Genomic DNA, 22282 nt, shown 5'->3' on the forward strand with positions numbered 1-22282 from the left:
TCTGCTCTTTTCCATCTTACTCTCTCCCCTGGTAGACTCACCTAATCCAAGGCTATAAGCACCATCTTTTTGCCAGTGACTCCCTCGTTTATTTCTAGCTCTGAGTGGAAATTTGCCTTTGGCTCCAAACTTATCTACCTGGTTTCTCATCCACCCAGCCTGTTTCTCTCGTCTTCTCTATTTGGATAAACAGAATCACCCATTTGCTAAGAACAGAAATCCAGGAGTCATGCTGGAGTCGGCTCTTCCCCTCCTGCCCTGAGTCTGATCCATCAGCAAGGCCCATCAGGTCTTCCTCCAGGCACCTCCTGCATGTATCCTGCCACTCCATCTTTGCTGCATCCCCTCCCATCCATGCTGCGTTGTCCATCCTCTCAGCCACTGCAGCAGTGGCCTCTCACTGATGGCCTGTACTTTTCTTTTGCTCCTGTGTAATTCTTTCTTCCTACAACAACTACAGTGCCATCTGCAATCTTATGATAATTGAATGCTCGTTATGTTTTAGACATTGTCTTATTGCACTGAGTCTTAAGAAGGCAGTACTGTTGCATCTGTGCTTTTCAGATGGGAAACCAAGGTACGGGGCAATAAATTTGCCCAAGGTTGAAACCAGTATTCAAGGCCGGGCAGTATGGCTTTGAGCCCATGCCCTTGCAGCCCATCACTCCTCTCCTCAAAATGCTCCCAGGGTCCCTCATGATGCTTCTGTAAAATTCGGTTTCCTCACTGGGCCTGAAGGTGCTTCAGGGCCTGGCCTCCTCTCCTCTCCTGCCTCATCTCCTTCCTCTTTCTCCCCTCTCCTCTCCTCCACAGGGCATTCTTCAGACACTTCACATCCACCATGGGGCCTTTGCACCAGCTGTTCCCTCTGCCTCGAACTCTTCTCTCCCAGTTCTGCATGCACAGATCCTCCTGGCCCTTTAGCTCACAGCTTAAACATCATCCCAGTGATGGCTCCCCAGATCTCTTGATCTGAAGTAGCCACCCACCTTTTCGTTAAAGTACTGTCTTTTATTCTTTGTGGCACTGAATGCTATTTTATGTTACCTTTTTGGGGTGACACTATTTATAGCAATATTTAAATGATATGGAACTAAACTCCCTGAGAGCAGAAACCTCAAATGCATCGTTCTGTTCTGTGTCCCCAATACCTGCGCTAATGTCAGGACTTGGTAGACATTTGTTGAATGAGTGAGTGAGTGAGTGAACAAATGAGCATGTGGCATCTTGGAATGCAAAGCCAGGGGCCTCTGATCCCACGTATCCCACACATACGCCTCTGTCTGCCTCAGGCTTCCGCCCCTTACTTAAGTACAACTGCCTCTGGGCATACTCAAGAGATCAAGAGATGTCTGCACTTGTTACAGGTGATCAAGGAAGCCTACGGTGGCTGCAGTGGACCCGCAGATTCAGAGTGTCCTCCTCCGACAAGCCCCCCAGTGCACAAGGCAGAACTAGAGAAGGTAAGGTGGAGCATCTCTCTAGGAATGCTGAGTGCCCTCACATTCCTCGACTTGGGTCTACCTCCAAGTTTTAATAGCATTCTCTGAGAATTTCAGCACTTCCAGTTGAAAAAAGAAAAAAGGCAGCAAATGCAGCCCTGCTGCCCGTCTGTCTTAAGTGCCAACATTGAACTCCGCTTGAGTTAGTCGTTTTGCAGACTGTGTGGCTGGTTTTATTATTTCCCGCTACAGACGAAGAGATGGATTTAAAGGTGTGAAGGGCCTTGTTCAAAGTCACGTAGCTATTAAATGGCAGAGCTGAGGTCTGAATGCAGGTCTGTCTGCTTCTGGAATGCAGAAGGCACTACTTCATGAATGTACCTTCCCTAAGGTTTATTCCAACAGACCAGGGTGCATCTCCCTGTCCCTCTGCTTTGTACTCATTTGGTTGTTGGAAGGTGGAATAAGAGCACAGCGGTTGGGGGAGGGCAGTCTGTTGTCTGTGAACTCATCACTGTCACGCCTCATGCCCAGCTCTGATTATATTTTAGTTGTCTATATGTAACTGATATTGTTTCCTGGAGACCCCTGGCTTCCTGCCATGAAATCTGTTGGTAGCTTATGTCCTAGGAGCTTTCTGAGCCCTCCTCATTCAGTCGCCTGCCAGTGAACAAACAATTCTTTTTTATCCTTGTATTAGTCAGGGTTCTCCAGACAAATAGAACCACTGGGACATGTACATATGTAAAAGAGATTTATCGTAAGGAACCGGCTCACGCAGTTAGGGATTGTGCAAGTGCAATCCTGCAGTGTGGCCGGCAGGTAGAGACCGGGAGGGCCCACAGTACCGGGGGAGTTTCAGGCGGCTGGTGGAGGCTCCTTCGTGCTCAGGGGACCAGTCTTTTTGTTCCGTTTGGCCTTCAGCTGATTGGATGAGGCCCCCCTATTATGGGGGTAGCCTGATTGCTCAGAGTTTGCTGATGTCAATGTAATCTCATCTGGAACATCCTCCAGCTGACACACAAAATCAACCATCACAGTCCTTATCCTGATAACGTGACAAAACAGCCCTATTTTTTTTTTTTTTTCCCATGATTATAAAACTGTGCTGCTTTTTTATCTATTACCTGAGAATAGATTCCTGGAAGCTGAATTACTAGACCAAAAGAGAACTTTTTTTTGTTGTTGTTGTAAGATTTTGATTCATGTTGCTAATCAAATTGCTTTCCCAAAAAGTTGGTCTGATCTTGCTTCCCATCGCAGTGCATCCAAGTTCCTCTCTCACATACTCATCAGAATTCGGGATTCTCTTTTACTTATTTTGGTTTCTAAGGCTGTACCATTAGTGCCTGGCTAGACCTGTTGCTCTGGGTTCCACAGATGCTTCCTGGCTCCTGGTGTGAGAGCTTGGCAGTGCCAGCTCTTGGGGCTCTTGGTCTGTCACATTATAGGTTCCCACTAAATGCAAATTCTTTCACTGCAGCTCTTGCAGGATTGCAAACACCTGTCCGCCATCCTTGGCCAACATTGCCTGGTCCTCGCATTCTGAGGTGAACCTGTGTGTTCCTTTGTGCGTGGGAGTCATCCACATGATTCGTCTGTGTCCGGCTGGCCAGTCTCTGAGGCACTGGGTGCAATGCCGAGGATCTGAGGAGGGGCATTTTGGAGGCTAGTCCCTCCACTGTGACTCCACAGGTTCTTGGTAGGAGTGGAAGGGGTCTCTATAAATGCTATATCCCATTCACATGCTAATGTGAAGTCCAGTTCATGCTCATTAAATCCAGATATTAGGACTGAAATAATGACAAGTATCCCAGCCCCTTTGAGGGTTTTGATAGTAACTTGTTTCTCTCTGTGGACATTCTGAGTGTATTTGTTATAAGCAGATACTTGACACCTGCCCAGTTATTGGTGAATGACGGGAGGGAATTTAAATGGACAATGAAACATTTATCTCTACAAGGATAATATGGCTTGGTGAGGAGAATATTTTCTGTAATCCTAATATTTTTCCAAATCGTTTGCAAGTAAAAGTGATTTGAATGAAATAGGCATGGTACTTATAGGCGTGTTGGTACAATACATGTGTAACCTCAGTGAGTCTTTTCTTTTCTTTTTTTTTTTTTGATATTTTCAAAGCTTTTGTAGAAACCTAACCAGCCAGTCTTTGTTATAGTTAAACCCTAATTATCCCTGTATTGTTGTGAATTTGGCCTAGATTTTCTTTCTCTTTTGAGATAACTTCTGATTGATCCATTGTACATCGCTTGGCCTGTGTGACCATTGTATGAATAACTGAATCCTTTGTATCCTCCCAGAAGCTGTCCTCAGAGAGACCCAGCTCGGATGGAGAGGGTGTTGTAGAAAATGGAATTACTATGTGTAATGGAAAAGAGCAAGGTGAGTTCTGCTTGTGCCAAAAATGTATCAACTAGGAAAAAAAATTTTTTTAATTACAGCCAAGTCTGATTATGAAAAATGTCATGGGTGATTTCACTGTTCAGACATCATCATCACATATTGCACTGATGGGAATGTGGGGAAAGCACCTTTGGTTACTGTCAGTCCCACGGTCTGTGTTTTTTATCCTGCCAACCCTGGCCTGGGTTGTTTCCTATTGTTTTTATTTGTGCCCTGAGTAGATTTTGAACTGAAGACTCATAGCAGATGATTTCCTCGCATGACTTATTGAGACAGATTTGCATTGGGGAGCAGTTGGCACGTTGCTTAGACACCTGACTTCCAGTGGATGAGCTGGAAGGATGAGACAGGAAAACCACATCCCCATTCCAGCTCTGCCATGTTCAGTCACGTGGTCACTCAGTCACGTGGTCTTCAGCACCATTCCCTCTCGATGAGCCTCAGTTTCCCATCTTTAACATGAGGAGGCCAGATGTGCAGATTTCTGAAGTCTTTTCTGAAAATGTCTTTATTTCGCCTTTATTAAAAAATTTTTAATTGTGGTGAAATACACACAGTTTTATACCGTTGTGACCATTTTTAAGTGTGCATTGTGGTGGAATTAAGCACATTCACGTCGCTGTGCTCTCATCACCATCCTTCATTTACAGAACTCTTTTCGTCTTTCATGACTGAAGCTCTGTCCCCATTAAGCATCAACTTCCCACTCCACCTCCCCAGCCCCTGGCAACACCCATTCTCCTTTCAGTCTCAAGTGGAATTAGTTGTACTGTATTTGTCCTTTCGTGTCTGGCTTATTTCACTTAGCATGATGTGAGTTTTGACAAACTCAGGCCAGTGACACTCACCACAGTCCAGATAGAGAACCACTTCTCTCACTCCAGAATATTCCCTTGTGCTCCTTTGTCTCACCTCTGCTCCCAGCCCCTGGCAGCCATGAGGCTGTTTTTTGCTCTTTACCAGAACGTCACGTGAGTGGAGTCACTTAGGATGTAGACTTTTGGGTCTGGCTTCTTTCCCTTAGCCTGCTGTGCCTGAGACTGCCCCATGCTGTGGCATGCACTGGAGGTTTGTAGCTTTCTTGTTGCTGAGGTTTGTAGCTTTCCTGCAGCGTCCTGGTGTGTGGATGCACCACTGTTCACCAACTGAAGAACGCTGGCATTGTTTCCAGTTTGGGGCAGTTGTCTATAGAGCTGTTCTAGACATCCACAGACGTTTGTAGGTAAACACCTAGGAGTGGGATTGCTCAGTCATATGTGTTCTCACCAGCCTTGGCATTGCTGGTTTTGTTTTGTTCTTTTTATTTTAGCTGTCTTAATAGGTGTGTAGTGGTATGTAATTGTGGTTGTAATTTGCATTTCCCTAATGACTAATGATGTCGAACATTTTTTAATGTGTTTATTTGCCATCGGTATATCTTCTTCAGTGACGTGTCTATTCAGATCTTTTGCCCATATTTTTGTTAGTTTGTTCTTGAGTTTTGAGAGTTCTTTGTATATTCTGAATATAAGTCCTTTATCAGGTGTGTCTTGCTCACATCTTCTCCCAGTCCGTGGCTGGACTTTTAATTTCCTTAGCAGTGTGTGGACTGAGGCAAGGGGTGTGATTTGTAGATAGTGGTGGATGTTTTCCTTATGCAAAGCCAAACTGCCTATGTGCTCATTGAACCTGTGAGTTCAGCTGCTCAGGTGAATACTCTGACCACCGAGCCCACCTGCCCTGTATTGCTAGAGTGAAACAGCATTTCCTGTTTTTAATGAAGTCACCTTAAATGAGATGGCAGTCTAGGCCATTAAGAGTCTTGGAGCCCAAATAATCTGGACTGTTACGACATTACAAGTTTCATTCTAAAAGGTCACAATCTCTGCTTTTTTCATATGTGATTTTTCTAACCCAGTCATATCTGAGTGTAATTGTAGTTCTGTCTATGGAAGTTATTCCGTGGAAAGTATTATCTGTGTCTTCCACAGGGCACATTATGTGTAATCAAAACCAGGAAAGCTATCTTTAAGTTTTTCCCTGAAACAAAATAACATATAATCTCAATGTTCCTGCTTAGCTGTTGAGGCGCAGGAGACCTTAGTTTGGTTGGTCGGTTTTCTTGTTTACTATTTCATCTCCCAATGTACCATTAAATTAGGTTCTTCAGAAAAATATATATGTCTGAATGTACATGTAAGTGAATATATCTAGATTTAAAATTGTCCTGTTTTCTTTTGACAAGAAGAACCTTCTATAATTTGGAATTAAAAGATGCCCTTGGTTTTCAATGTGTTCTTTTTGTCTGGCATGGTGCTTTGCATACAGTAGACACTCAATAAATAGTTTCTGAAGGAAGTTAATAGTTCAAAACATTCTAACCTTCTATCTTATCTTTTATTCTTGCTGCTCACTCTTGGCCAGTTGCAACTGAGAGATTTCAGTTAAGTTATCTTTACCCCAGCCATGTCGTGACTCACATAAGCCTCTCTGCTGGCTGTCTAGAAGAGATCACAGTTTTTCCTAGATGTCAGAATCTCAGGTGAAGATAGAAACCATCCAGACTCCATGTGGTCAAAGCCACAGGAAACGATTCTAAAACTCCTTTTTTTTGGTTCAAGGTAGAATCCCTAGTATTTAATAAATGAATGCATATGATTTTTGGTGAATTAGTAAACATCATATTGATATGGCAGCTGATATGAGGAAAGAGAATTGAGATCCTGGTACCTATATGGAGGCTGTGGTTTTCTCCACCTAGCACTCTATACATTTAAGATTTAATTATTTGTCAGTGGATCTGCTGGTAGAATTATCATATGGATAGTCTGATAGTGCTAATGCCTATGCCTGCATTCTTCCCACCAGCCTAAATAAAAAAAATCTAGATTCCTGTTTCTGTAGGATAATGGGGAACTGTCTGGGATTACAAGACAGTTTGCGGGCTTATAAAATGCTAAGATTAGCTTTGCTTCAGCTGTCTGTCACTGATCCACCACCTCACATTGACGGTACTTGCCATGTGGACTCTCCAGCTTTTATCTTCTCTAACTTCCATGAGTTGAGAGTTCTGAGTCTTTAGTTTTTCTTCGTAATTCTTTTACATGTGCTGAATTCTGCCTTTTATTTGATAACTAGTATCAGACATTCTTGATGTTTCTTTCTCATGTTCCTATATACTTTGACTTTTTCTTCCAAGGATTACCTGATTTCTGGTTTTGCAAAAAGTTAATCAGTGGGTATTGAAGGAATTAAAAATATTCATTATTATCTCATTTCTTTGCGGTCAGAGTCCAGCAAGCACTTTCCCAGCAGGAGTAAATCTAGAACCCCAGCTTGAAGAGGTGAACAGTTTCATCTGCGAGGGAAGACTACCTTGTGCCCCCTGAGCCTGTCACACGGCAGCTTCTGGGCTCTCTTGCTGTCCTCAGGTCACAGCAGCTTCTCTGTGAAGCTTAGTGTGATTGGGACTGTGCTGAAAGAGCATCTTTGGGGTCTTCAGAAACAGTTAAGGGGTCATCTACTGTTGCTTTCCCTCTTGATTTGGTTGAACTGAAACCAAAATGATTCAGCTGTCCCAACCGAAGACCTCTCTGTGTGATGGTAACCAGGAGGAGCTATGCCTTCAGACCAAGGGACTGAAATAGACCCTTGGTGCTTTATTTTAAAAAAGAGTGTGTGTATGTTGAGAGAGTGAAAAGAGATTGCTTCTAATATCATGTGAGGCCTTAATATGATTTGTTAAAAATAACACAAAAATGCTGGGACTATTTTGTATTAGTCATGTTGGGCTGCCATAAAAAAATACCACAGATTAGGTGGCTTAAACGACAGACATTTATTTCTCATAGTTCTGGAGACCAGAAGTCCAAGGTCAAGGTGCTGGTGGGGATGGTCTCTGTTGAGGGCTCTGTTCCTGGCATTTGGAGGGCTGCCTTCTGGCCCTGTCCTTACACGGCCTTCCTTCTGCACATGTGTGGCCTCTTCCCAGGAGGATGCTAATCCTGTCAGGTCAGGGCCCCATCCTTATAACTTCATTTAACCTGAGTTGCTTCTTCAGAGGCCCCATCTCCAAGTACAGCCATACTAGGGATCAGGGCTTCAAGATAAAAATGGGGGGGGACACAAACAATCAGTCCATAACACTGCACCCCAAAAGCTGGTGTGGCTTCTTTTGTATCTGTAACCTAGCACCTGCTGCCTAAGACACGTTGGTTTGTCATTTCATGCTAGAGAGCAAATGAGGGTTAAAATGGAGCGACTGACGTCACAGCTCTTGCCGAGTCTTGCTGAGTTCTGGGGGAGGGTGCTGAGGGGAGGGCAAGGCACGGGAAGGGTGCACCGGCGTTCTATGGCCTCTGTCCATTTGGACTTGGGGGTGGGCAGCAGAGTGGAGATAGAAAAGAGGATCGCTTCTCTACTCCCCACCAGAGAGAGACAGAAATGAGGAAAGAAGAGGGAAGTATGCGCGTGAGCATGGATGTGTTTAGAGGAAGGGTATAGAAATTAGGCCAGTAGCTCACCACCTCATGTCCCTAGATGCTCTTTCTGTGAAATTCTTCTGTGCGACATGCTGTGTGTGTGTCCATGTGTTCACAGGGACGGGGGAGGGGAAGGAACCCTTGATCTGCATGAAGTCTAAAAGGGTTTATGATCCCAGAAGACTGCAGATGGGTTGAGGGAGTCACACTCAAGATGAGGGGAGAGGCTTGGGTGGTGGCGTTGGACTGGGTGCCGTGGATCCCTTCACACCCTCTCCCAGCACGTGTTGTAGTGAAGCCGGTCTTGAGCTGCCGCGCTGGCTCAGGCCCCGCAGCTCTAGCACCAGGCACAGGATGGCCCTCAGGAGATTGAGGTAGGCAAGTGACTCACCTTACCCAGCAGTCACTCTCTGGCCACTCAGGTCTGGGTGCGTTCTTATGGGTGATTTCTCACCTTGTCTCTGTGCCTGTAATTCTGTCGGAGGTCACAGACAAAGCCTGCGGGGGTAGAAAGACAGTGTAATGACTGAGATGGGGCAGGGGTGGAGTACCAGCTGGGGTGGACCCTGGGCCTCTGTGGCTGGAGACGGTGGAGAGTGGCAGGAACTGTTCCACGTCGAGGAGCATAGGCCTGTTTGCGTGGACACCACTCCTCTGGTCCTGCCACTGGGACTCACCCAAATGTGGGTCCATAGCTGCCAGATCTTCCAGTTTTTCAAGGGAAGCCAGATATCATTTTTATGCAAAATGTTTATAAATTTTATGTATTGACAATTAATTCCTAATTTAATGCCATCCGGGCTAAACAGAGTGTAACGGGCTGGATGCAGGCCACTGTTCTGACGGCTGTAGATGAGGCAGGGTCAAGGGAGTGTCTTCAGATGGGTGAGGGGCCTCCTGAGGAAGACCTAAGTCTCCTTCCCACTCCCAGAGGCTGTCCCCTTGCCAGCCTGGCTTAGCCACACCAACTCCTTCCTGTTCCCCAGACACTTAGGGCTTCTTCCAGCAGGACAGCCTCTGCTCCAGCCAGTTCTCTACTTGCCTGGATGCTTCTTCCCACTGAGGTCTGCACGCTAGTTCCTTAACGATTTAGCTCTCAGCTTAAAGTCAATCCTTGGACAGGCTTTCTCTGGCCACCCAGACACTCTACCACATAACCCTGTTGTTGGGAAAGTACAGGAAAATGATCAGGGCCCCTCAGATGTTCAGAATCTTGCTGAGCATTTGCTGTGAATAGGTTGTGTGTGGGCGGAGTTAGTGCACCTCCCCGGCGCTGCCACCTTGGCTGGCGTTTTACTGCCTCGGGCGGCCGCCACCACGAGCAGCCATGCTTTCCAACCTGCGGCTTCCAAGGACCTGTTTGCCGGTTACCTAGCTCATAGACCTGCGTGTAAGAGGCCTGGTGACCCAACCTGGCGTGTGAAGGGTTTGTGACCAGTCTGTGAATGGGCCTGAGTGGTCTGTGAGCTCCAGACCCAGCCCTAGCTCGACAATTGGCCCAGTTGGTGCAGGATTACGGGCAGGTAAAAGAGCCCAACAACTGGCGTGGGCGAGTAGCTTTACAATTGGCATCAGGAACAGGATTAAGAGTGCTACAATTGGCGATATCGGCAGGATGCTGACATTAGCCATAGTGCGACACCTGTCTTAGATCTCCATGTGGTCCTTGACCATTTGGCATCCTTGGCGTGCGTGTGTGTGTATGTGTGTGTGTGTTCATGTTCATGTGCTCTGCTCATTCTACAATATTGGCTTCCTAAGAGCAGCCCCGTCTTCTGCAGTCCCCAGCATCTAGCCCAACAGCTGACACATAGCAGGAGCTCAGGTACTCAGTAAGTCACAATTGGGGAAAGAAGAAATGGATCGTGACATATGCTGTATTTTTATTTTTGTCAGCTAACATCTGCAGTTAAAACATGCTTTGTCGCTATTTTTATTCTTAACAGTGAAGAGGAAGAAAAGTTCCAAATCAGAGGCCAAAGGAACCGTATCCAAAGTCACCGGGAAAAAAATAACCAAGATCATCGGTCTGGGAAAGAAAAAGCCGTCGACAGACGAGCAGACGTCTTCAGCTGAGGAAGACGTCCCTACTTGTGGTGAGATGAGTGCTTGCCAGATATGAGTAGCGCTCACCTCTGTGCATCCAGGCCCGCAGAGCTGCCTCAGTGTCAGCTTCATCTCAGGTGCATTGGTCAGAGTGCTGTGGCACTGGCTATGAGGTCATCCGAATTGTGAGGAGTGTATTGAAGTTTTAGTTTTACCCCTTATTAATAAAAGCATCACAGGGGTTTGAGATGATCTCTAAAGTAAAAAAACAAAATTCTCTCTTCGAGCCTATGAAATTCTCCCAAATTCCTTTAAGCATTTTAAAACCAGAACGTACATGGATGCCATTGGCAAACAGAGAAGGGGGTGAGCACAAAGTGTGGAAAAACATTTTATGGAATTAAAATCAATTCTTTCCTTGGGCTAAAGAAATAAAACTAAACTTCCTTGTAATGTTCCATTTCTCAAGCTTAAGTTTCAAAACCAACCTAAATGACCATCTCCCCAGATCAGTCTTTTGTCCCATACGTGTTTGAGCAGCTGCTGTTTTTCAGGGATTTTGTTAAGCACATGGTACATACAACCGTGAGGAAAACAGCCCTTCCCCGAGGGCTTCCCGCCCGATAGCAGAAGATAGGTGTGGGACAAGTGATCACAGAAATGAGCCTGCAGTAACTAGGTCTGATCAGTGATATAGGATGAGAGAGTAGAGTAGGCCCCTTAGCTGGATTGCGGGGTACAGCCCTTGAGCCTTTATGAAGAAGTGGGTAGGTGAGATTCTATATGTAATGTTTTCCAGGCAGCCAAGTTTAGGAGAATCATGCAGCTCTTTTAAGGAGGAAAACTTTATAAGCTGAAAGATGGCTGTTTACCTTTTTTAAAAAATTAAGAATGGGCTGTACTTTCCCTCGTATGCTATTACTGCACAGACAGCTTCCCATTGATGTAAACCCCAAATTCCTTTCCTTTGTATAGTCACTCTGTTTCTCCCTCTCTGTCTCATTGAGCATCCATTGTGTTCAAGGTATTGGGTTTTATTTGGGGGATACCAAAAGATATGTTGTTGAGACCCTGCCCCGTAGTGCCTAAATGGGGCCACACGCACAAAGATAAATTTATTCAACAGATACCACGTCCCAGGGGTGTGAGCTTATGCTAAAAGGATAACAGAAAGGAAAAGCCCCAGGTGGTTGGAAGAGGGAAAGGTTGCAGAGCACTGAGCAGGCGAGAGGAGCTAGGAGGAGCTAAGACGCATGCTGTGTCTTGAAGGGAAGACGAGGTCTTAGCTCCCTTCCAGCTTTAACAGTTGGGGTTCTAGGAAGTTGAGTAATAGGTTTTCAGTGGACACGATAAAGTTGTCTGAGCAGACAATGGCCAAGGCCTCGCGTGGTTAAAGGCATCATCTCAGAGAGGTCCCATCGAAGTGGCTGCCTGTGGGGTTGAGTTAGGACAGAAGATTGATGACACCACGAGGAGACCTGTGGCCTAGCAGCTGGGTGCATTCTAAGGTCCCTGAACTTGTCCTTGGTCAAATGGCAGTTGGGTTGCAGAAGTAGGCCAATTGATATTGACATTCCTGCCACTACCCTACATCCTCCTCTACGTACTTACGGAGGGAATTTGAGAGAGCAGCCCTTTGCTGACATTCAGCCAGATGAAACAGCTGCACATGGAAGGGAAGTGAGTTTGTCCTCGCAGTGCTGTGCCCTGGGGCCTCTGCCTTTGTTAGAGCAGGCTTACCTCCCTCCTATATTAGCCCTTGAGATAAGATAGAAGGTAGGGATTAAAAGTGGAAAGGGGTTATTCAACAAAAAGTGAACTCCTTTTTTAGTTTAGTTTTTCACACTGCTCTAGGTCAGTGGAGGAAATAGAAATTCTTTCATGAAAAACATTATCGTGAAAGGCAATTCAGAGATTGTGGTCCCAACCCCTCCTTTCAGAGAGAGAGTGCTGAAGCTCAGAAAACTGCCTGATGTGCTCTGAGCCTCACAGCTAGTCAGGGCAGAGCCAGCCTCTGGCCCAGCTCTGCTGATTCCCTGAAGCACATGCCTTCTTCACATCTCTTCTTGTCCAAGGAACTTACCACTTCCGTGACTCCTAATAAACAGCTTTATTTGTGTTGGTGATTAGACACTGCAGTAAATCCCGTTGCTGGCACTTTCTTGGAAGTACAGTTGAGCACTGAGAGAGCGGGAATAATGTATCTTCAGCATCTAATTATACAGATGTGTATTTCTATCACACTGCTTAGTGGACAACTTTTGCCTCTATAAAGAGAACATCCTCTGTCCATGAGATTTTAAAACTGTCATCTAGTTATTTTCTGGGGCCAGGGGAGAGGGGAGGAGTCTTTAGAAAAATAAAAGGGGAACAGTGACCGTTTTCAATTATTCTAGAACAGCTGTAGAGTTTCAGGCAGGAAAAAGTAGCTGGATAAAAGCCCAAGAGCCTGATCCTGCCAAGTCGAGTCTCTGCAGCTGCTGCTCTCCCACCCCCAGAGATGAAGTGCTGAGCAACCTGGGCCGGAAGGGCTATGAGCTGAGCACACAGAAAAGAGCTCCCGGGAGCAGTGGAGAACTGAATTCAAACCCCAGCTTGTCTGTGCAGTGCAGCCTGGTCAGCCGTGCCCTGGGTGCATGATAAAAATGCATAGGGGCTGTCGTCGTGGGCTCAGGGGCGGGGGAGGCACTCTGCAGACATTCTCACAGGTTAGGGAGGGGGAGGGGCGTTGCTGCCCAGTGTCTCGACCTCTTGTAGTCCTGCAGAGTGATGTGCTTAGCATTGGTCAGGCCAGCTCTGCACACAGCCAATTAGATCATATGATCAAGTATCTTTTAGTCTCCCTTCTCCTGTACTTATGAGTCCAGAATTTCTGTGACTTTGTACACTGAGCTATTGTTATCAGGAAACACATTTCCATTTTTTCCTCTCTCTTCCCCACCCCCACTTGTTTGGACTGTCACACAAGCCTCCTGACTGGCCCACCTTGCTCTGCGTCCCCTCCATGCCACCAGATGGAATTATTGAAACCTCAGACTAATCATATCATTGTGTGCTGAAAAAAACAAAGAAGTCTCCTCTGCTGTCCACTTCAACCATCTTGTCTCAACTTCACTTTTCTAACCTCTCCTGCTTGCCTGGGTTAAGAATCAGGTCTGATCTGCTCACCTGTTGTGTTCCCAGCACCCAGCACAGAGCCTGCAGGTCAGAGCAGCTCAGTAAATAATTGCTGGATGCATGGGTTCCCTTAAGCAAACTGCTCAACTGCAGGGAGTGTCAGGTTCCTCACCTGTGAAATGACTCCATACTTAAATTCTTTGGTTTTCATAAAAATTGAAGATAAAATGCATGAAACACTGTGCCTTGTTTATAATTTGTGCTCAGTAAATTGTTACTGTTATTATCCATTTGTTCACCTGACATGCTTTTAAAAAAACAAAACCTAAGCATGCCAGACCTATCCAAGGCAATGTAAGCACAGCATCAGATGAGTGGCAGAGACGATGAGAAATACAGAAGTGGAGAGAAAGGAAGGATCCCAGGGTGCGAGGACGAGGGCTTCATGGAGTCTGGACGGCTGGAGCTGAGTCTGAAGGAGTTACTGGATATTTCTGGGGTCCCTTCAGCCTGTCATGTTCTGTGACTATGAAGCTTTCAACAGTAGGAATTTTTAGTGGACGTGCAGGAGAGTTGTATCCTTCTCACTTTGTAGCATAGTCCATCTCCACAAAAAATCAGGTGTCATTTAATAAAAGGGGAGAAAAACCATTCTTAGTACAAGAGCCACCATGTCAGGGGTGTTTGTGTCCAGCCTCTTTGGCCCCTGTGCCCAGCAGAGGGGCCGCATTGCAAACCTCAGAAGGGAGGCGCTTGGCCTTGGCAGGACCGTGATCAGCTGTTGGTGGTATCTTGACATTTGTATCTCCAAATGCTGCTGCTTCAATACTCCTTTTGTAGGCCCATCTTCTCTCGGTTGATAATAAACAGATACTTGCTAAGATATAACAAACAATTATTTGGGATCAGATGCCTCTCCAAAGCGTTGAACATTCTGGCCTCATGTAACCAAAGCACAGTAGTCTCTCCGCCAGACGCTATCATTTCCCTTTCTAAAGAGAATAAATAAATGGAAAGTTGGCCCCTCTTCTAAAAGGCTGCCCTTGCCTGCTCCTCTACAGCTGCCTGAATTCAAGAGCCACCTGGCACCAAGACCAGAGACGCCAGATATCCGGAACAGCTGATTGTGGAGGGTTTCTTTCTGTTCTGCCTCCACCTTTTTTTTTGTTTGTTTGTTTAATCGCAGGCCTATAAAGTTAATTTTATAGTACTAATGAAACCTCGTCATGCACTCTTGCCACGGTGTTGCAAAAAACGAGAGTTCTTTCTTTAGAATTAGCACAAATACTCTCAAAACATTAAACTGAAATTCTAAATTTTTAAGATACAGTAACACCCTACCATAATGTGATAATTGGTATTCAAAAAAAATTATATGTGGAATTGCCTTGCTCTGCAGTTCCTGTCGAGGGAGCGCCTGGTCCTGGCTGCACTTTGGCACCACCTGGTGGCGGGTGTCTGCTCTAACGAAACACTGCTGGGATGATTGGGGATCCGGGTCAGCACAGATTTCATCAGCCAGACTGGGCGTGTTGGGTCAGGAGAATATTGGGGAGCTCAGTGACCCACCCTCTGACTCCACATTCCTCAGATGGGCTTGTCTGCCATTTCCCTGCCTGGGCTCACTCTTCCCTTCATGTTCCTCACCCAGAAGATGGGAACTTTGGGTCACCCATTTTTGAGAAAGTTGGGGGTAGTGGACTCTGCAAGAGAGGACATTTGCCAAACATGGATACATTACTATGGGTCTTACTGTCACGCGAACATGGACATGTTCCTGTGGGGCTTACTGTCATGTGAACATGAACCCGTTCCTGTGGGGCTTATTGTCTGTGTTAACATGGACACATTCCTGTGGGGCTTACTGTCTGTGTTAACATGAACATGTTCCTGTGGGGCTTACTGTCTGTGTTAAATGAACACGTTCCTGTGCGGCTTACTGTCTGTGTTAACATGAACATGTTCCTGTGGGGCTTACTGTCTCTGTTAACATGGACACATTACTGTGAAGTTTACTGTTTATGTTAACCAGTCCGTTATCCAGTGTGACTTTTCCCCCCCTTTCGGAAACAAAATAAATCTGAGGAAGGCATTAAAACATGGTAATGTCATATGAAGTCATGCTGTAAATGAGATGTGCATCTGTCCAATATCACCATTCCTTTTATGGCTGAAATGTCAAGAAATTTACAGCATCTGGTGATTTGGGGCCCATTTCCCTCAGGGAGGAAAACACTATGAGAGTGCAGGCACCTCCTCGGGAGACGCGTCCTTCCTTTGGTTGGGGCAGCACTCAGCATTGCCGCCCCACTGTGCTGAAGGGCTGGGCATGTGGGAAAGCGCATATCCACATGGTGAGCTCCACAATTCGAGGGTTGTGGGGAATTCAGAAGGAGCATCAGCAGTGTCCTTGAAAAGGCAGAGATGCACCTGCTGCTTAAATTCCTAAATAAGCTTTTCGGCCTCTCACTTCCCTGATTGCGATTCTGTGTCATCTTCTCTATCAAGGCTAGGCTCCTACATCTCATGTCTGAGGTTCTGTGTTATCTAGGTCACAGGCAGTTTCGAATCTGTTTCTTTTGCTCCTTCTCCAGCCCTGTAGAAATCCCCCATCTCTCCAGGCCCAGCGAGGGGTACCTCAGTCACCAGCTACTCCAGAGCATATGCCATTTTCCCATGTAGCAGCTCTAGTGGTGACGTCCAACAATGCCCTAAATTTACTGCTTCTCTTTATACATGGTTTCTGTGTATGTTAATATTATGCACCCAAGTAGATGAAGTTACTAGAGAGGCGTTCTTGTCTTCCATTTCTTTTTAGATGGACCATCACGTGTGTTAACATGCTTAGAGAATACTTAGGATTGATGCAGTTGGCCATCATTTCATAAAAGTCCAAAAAAGTGGGCTTTCAGCATGAGTGATTATTCATGGTGTCAAAACCACAGATACCAATTGTTCTAATAGCCATTACTCAGAGTTTAGATATTACAGTTGACTCTTGCTTTTAAGTAGAGCTTTCTTTTTTTCTTTTTAAAGGCTAAATGTATCGGAACAGTGTCATTAACAAATAGTATTTTGCAGAAAGAAAATCCTACCGTGAGGCCCACAGTTGTGTTCGTGATCGTGGTTCTTTATCTGCCATCTTTGACTCCCAGAAAAGGCTTCCGGTCTGGCTTTGCTGTGTGGCCTTGGATGAGACACTTCACCTATCTGGGAGTTAACGTCCTCCTTCAAAAAGTGAACCCTTTGGGACTCCTTCCAACTTTGATTCTGGAGCCTCTTTTCACCCCTTCCGGTCCCTCCTAAATATGTAAAATACAAGGGCCTTTGATTGAATTTCACTTGTTCTCTGAACACAACAGAGCGGCCAAGTCACAGGCACATAGTCCACAGGCAGGCTTTTCCATTTCCCTTCTATTTCACAGATACGGCAATTCAGGCCCCCAATGAAAGTTTCGGTTCCAGGACAAGCTGTGCCCTTTCCTCTAGTGTTTTGGTAGATATGATGTCACGTTTAGCCAAATGAAAATTTAAACTTTATCAGTGTGTACTTGTTAAATTCATTGAGCAAATATTTTGTAAATATTTATAAATAATATATCAAGCACCATTCTGGGTCCTAAATATACCTACTGTATTTTTTGTGTGTGTGTTTATAGCATTTATCCATTGCTAATTAAGTATGTAAGACTTAGAACATAAAAGAGGTAAAAAGCATCCTCGAAAACCCTTTGGAAAGTCATTTCTAAAAATCAGGATTGGAAAGGATTTATTTTATTTCCATAACATTTTTGAGCCAGGTTTGAATGTATGAATTGAAAGAGTAGCTGAATGACATGTCAGAAGTCTTTGTTTTATTTTTTAGCCTGCTAGCCAATCTTTTATGTGCTATTTAACTCACTTTCTAAATATTAAAAGGGGGGCGGAGTAATTTACCAGCATTATTGAGTGCTTGGAAGTCATAGCCATGCCTTGTTTTTTCTAGAAAAATGCATTTTGTATTTGTAACTAAAATTGTCAATATTCTGTATTTGAAGAGGTTTCCTTTTTAAAAAAAGAGGATAATGACTTTTTCTGTAAGTCTATCACATGTGGCAATATATGTATCTGTAATACACTGAAGATATTGTGCCATACCAGAGATACGAATAACAGAATTTCATATACTTTCAGACTCAAGAGTTTAGATTTCATTTGGGCAAGATTTACTAGTCAGACAAAATCCCCGAATCTGAGTGCTGAAATGGAACATATTGGCCACTAAGTGCATCCTTGGCCTTTACGTAGGAATCTCATACCAAAGAACTTCCATCATTTGCAGGAAAACTTTCAGTATTGGGGAACTTGTCACCTCCCAAGGCCTCCTGTTTCTTGGACAGTTTTTGTTTTTAAATAGTTTTTTTCTCATGCTGAGCTAAAATCTGTCTTCCTATGACTTTCAGCCTGTGTGTGTCATTTGCAGCTACTTGCGATAAATCTGAGTCCTTTTCCATATGACTTCCCTTCATTTGTTTGAAGGTAGCTGTTATGTCCCCAATTCCTTCTGGCCATCCAAAACCCAATGGCTTAGTAACTTTTCACATGCTCAAGGTGAATTCCTGAGTCCCACATAATCATTGAACATCTGGTAGCTGGTTCTCAGCACATGTAGGGCTTCTGGGTGTGGTCTAGGCTGTCTTTGGAAAAGCCCCCAAAACTTGTCCTAAAATCAGTTGCATTGCAGTAGCAGCTGCTTTTGTTTATGTGAATGTGCGTTCCAGACTTTGCTGTGTGAGGGATTTGTTACATGTAGGCTGCCTTCACCGGGCTTCTTTAATGAGGCTGTGATGGGTACATACAGCGTCTTTACCACGCTGTGTCTTTTATTGGGAGGCTAAGGGTTTGGCACTTGTCTCGTTGCAGGCTATCTGAACGTGCTTTCCAATAACCGCTGGCGGGAGCGCTGGTGCAGAGTAAAAGATAATAAGCTCATTTTCCACAAGGACAGGACCGATCTGAAGACGCATATTGTCTCCATTCCTCTCCGTGGCTGTGAGGTGATCCCAGGCTTGGATTCCAAACACCCACTGACTTTCCGACTGCTTCGCAATGGGCAGGAGGTTGCTGTGTTAGAGGTACGGTATTTCCAGGAGCCGCATTTCAGTAGGTATACATGGTGATCTTCCTTCTAAAAGCCAAATTCTGACTCCACTTTCAAAATTCCTTACATCTTGCTCATAGCACCTTCTTTTTTTTTTTTTTTTTTTTTTTTTTTTGATTCATTCCGTTTTCTGTCACCTTGCCAATTCTGTCAGTCTCTGCTCTCCTCCTTTTATCAAGTCCTCTTTCTGAGAGGCACGGACAGTGTGAGCAGCACCCTGCCTGTTTTTACCACAATGAACCCGTGAGATTTGTCTGCCAGATTTCCTCCTTGTTTTATTTCTTCTCTGTACGGAAATTAAACACACAATTCCATGTAGGGGTTGCTTTTTTAAAGCACCATAAAATAGCTCTTTTAAAAATTTCCAATAAAACTTTTTTTCCCTAACCTCAGGCTACTTCTTTACAGATGGCACAGACGTTGTTGGACCAACCAATTGCCCCATAGACAGTGGCCTGTGAGCCACATTACACGGAAACCAAAAGAACACCTTTGACTTTTAAGAACCCTTGTTTTGTATACATTCTATTATTTATTTCACTGCTTTTCTACAGCTTCTTATTCACTAAAGCAGAAAAAAAGCAATTAAGACTAATAGCTACATTCTCAAAACTTTCATTTTTGAAAATTTTAATTTTATTTTTTATCTTTTTATATTAACTTGTTTTCCACCCAGTAATAACTTAGACCTTTTTTTCTTTGTCTCCCCCTCCACACTTAGCATTATTATAGTTAAGATGCAAAGACACACATATACATATATTCATGTAGTCACAAATATCAGACTGTAGAACTCCCAGAGTACATGGAAGTGTATTTATGCTATATAGTGAATAGAAATGAAGATACATTAGATTTGGTGGAATGGGCTCATGTGTACTCTAATCAGATGTCGAGTGAAATGACTATATAGTGACATTAATCACTGAAGGAGAAAGAGCCTGCAGCTATGACTAAAATCAAGGGCGCCCAGTTAGGCAAGCTGGAAGATCTAGAATTTCATACCTAGAAGTTTGTTTCAGGGACTATTTTCACAGAAACTGCTTGTCCAGGGCGGTGGGGGGGGGGGGCAGGGGCAAAAAATAGATTAACAATATCTTCTTCCTGCAGGGTTCAATAGCCCAGGAGTTTGAGGTAAGAGAAGGTCAGAAGGACGCATTGCTGCCCTGGTGGCTGGCTTTGCAGCCATGTGCTCTCACAGAAAGACTGGGCCTGGTGGGCTCAGGATGGCTGGCTTCCAGTCTTCGCCTGCTGTAGATTTTGATCACAACCAAAGTTTGTTCCCCTTTTCCTTCTTTATCTGTCTGTGAAACATCGGCACTGGGCTAGAATCAGTGTACTTTGTAGGCATTTATATGGGCTGAACACTTAAGTGAAGAACCTATACTCGATGCAGTGATGCAGGTCTCCTAGGAGGGCTTTGGCAGCAGATCTGAGAGGGGTTGCAAGGAAAAGGAGGTGTGAACTGGCACACACTGGATTTGAGAATGAAGAATGAGAAGCTGGCTGGACACTCAGAGGGAGCGAGAAGCCCAGTGTGGTGGGGGAGGGGGGAGGGAGGCAGGTGTCTGGTGAGGTAGCCACCCACCCCTCCTTTGCCAGGGCACTGCAGGTGCATGCCTCAAGTGCTCAAAAGAATGTGGTGATCTTTCCTAGCTTCTAGAATGCTTAAAACACTGGCATCCCTTAAAGACAGCAAGAGTTTGAAGTTTGACCAGGATCACTCAATGCAGGACATCTGTCTTCACAGCTGCAAAAGTGGCTTCACTTAAAAGTGACACACACACACACACACACACACACACACACACACACCCCACACACACACAACATTCCAAAATAAGCAAGAAGTTCTGCCATAATCGGTAATGAGAGGCAACGAGCCAGCCAGTAAAGCTGTCATCTGTACTTTTTCCAAGAACATTCTATCTTAACTTCTGAGGTAATTTCAGAATTACAGAAAAGTTACAAGAATAGTACAAAGAATGCCAGTATATCCTTTACCTATATTCACCAAATATTGACATTTTTTCATATTCGGTATCTCTTGCACTCACTGTCTTTCTCTGTATGTACGTATGTATGTATGTATATTCATATATGTATATATAAAGATTTTTAGAACTTCTTGTGGCATTGTCCATTTACCCCTAAATACTTGAGTGTGTATTTGCTTAAAAACAAGAGTATCCCCTTACCAGAACCGTAGTATAATTATCAAAATCAGGAAATTAACATTCATACAGTACTATTATCTGATTCCTGTATCTTAATCAGATTTTCTTAGTTATTCCAATAATGTACTTTATAAGCAGAAGGAAATCCCAGATCGTGTGTTGCACTTGGCTGCCAAGTCTCTTTAGCCTCCTCTGTCTGTCTGGTTTCATGACACTGATGCTTTTGAAGGATACAGACCAGTTATTTTGCAGAAGATTCCTGGGTTTGGGCATGTCTGCTGTTTCCTCGTATTAGAATCTGGGTAGGCACCCTTGGCAGGAGCCCCTGGAACTGGTGGCATATTTTGCAGTGCATCATATCAGGAGGCACAGGGGTTAGTTTATCTCACTTCTGGTGATATTAATTTTGAACCCTTGATATTAATTTTGCCCTGCTATAAGTTTATTGCATTTCCCTTTATCTTTAATAAGGTATCAGGTGGGAAGATCCTTTGAGACTCTGTAGCTATCCTTTTATTACTCACAATTTTACCCACTGATTTTAGCATCCAATAATGACTCTTGCCTGAAACAATCATTATAATGACAGTCACTAAGTGGTGACTTTCTAATTCCATTATTCCTTGTACATTTATTAGTTGGCATCTACTATGAGGAACATTTTTCCCTTCTTCCCATTTAATTAATTATTCATTTATGCATGTGTATATATCAGTAGGGATTCATAGATTATCATTTTAATCAGTGATTATAATCCTTTATTGTCATAATTTATTTTGGTCAAGTTATCACAGATTTGGCTAGCAAGAGCCCCTTTGAACTGGCTCTTGTGTCCTTTGTTACATCCTGGTAATAAAGAGACCACAGTCCTCATCATTCTCTGAGCACTTTCCTTCTGCTGTGGCACAGTAGGTGCTCCAGGCTCATCTCATACTTTTCTCTGACCCTGCCTGGAGTCAGCCACCTCTCCAAAGACTGCTGGTTCCTCTGAGTAGAGACAGGATTTAGAAACCAGGATCTGGGTACTGGGATGTCATTGCTTCTAGGCCTTTTCAGCAGACAAACACAAGAAATAGGTACACACACGCTCTTGTGTGTTTTTATGCGTACATATGATATATGTGTGTAAACGCACACATGTATGTGAATAATACACCCACACACATCCAGGTCTGTCTGTATATCTATATATTAAAAGCCATGAGATCATAACAAATACCTCCAATTCCAGTCCAACAACACAGGGTTATTTTTTAAAAGCTCATGAGGAAATTTCATAAAATGAACTGTAAAGAAAATAATTAGTAAATTCTAGTGTAATAGTATCAGTCAGTCACATCCTAGATATTAATTGTGTTAAAATACTTTTTTTAAATGCTCTGATGGAATAGTTGTAGATGCATAGGTATAGATTTAGTCCTGTAGACATTTTTTTTTTTTTTTGGGTACCAGTAAGGGGATTGTAACCCTTGATTTGGG

At 44.2% G+C, this 22282-nt stretch overlaps 1 protein-coding gene across 3 annotated transcripts in view; it reads left to right on the plus strand.

The window, feature by feature from the left end:
- Positions 1-22282, plus strand: part of AFAP1 (actin filament associated protein 1) — a 175535-nt gene that overhangs the window by 120567 nt on the left and 32686 nt on the right. For 2 of the 3 annotated variants that reach the window (XM_063108080.1, XM_063108081.1), the window contains exons 7-10: positions 1368-1463; positions 3761-3842; positions 10270-10419; positions 18389-18600. In XM_063108080.1, the coding sequence (XP_062964150.1) occupies positions 1368-1463; positions 3761-3842; positions 10270-10419; positions 18389-18600 (540 nt within the window). The remainder of the gene's footprint in view (positions 1-1367; positions 1464-3760; positions 3843-10269; positions 10420-18388; positions 18601-22282) is intronic. The other variant, XM_063108082.1, reaches the window with a different exon arrangement.

This window comes from Cynocephalus volans, chromosome 9 (genome assembly GCF_027409185.1).
Source record: "Cynocephalus volans isolate mCynVol1 chromosome 9, mCynVol1.pri, whole genome shotgun sequence".
NCBI classification, from domain to species: Eukaryota; Metazoa; Chordata; class Mammalia; order Dermoptera; family Cynocephalidae; genus Cynocephalus; species Cynocephalus volans.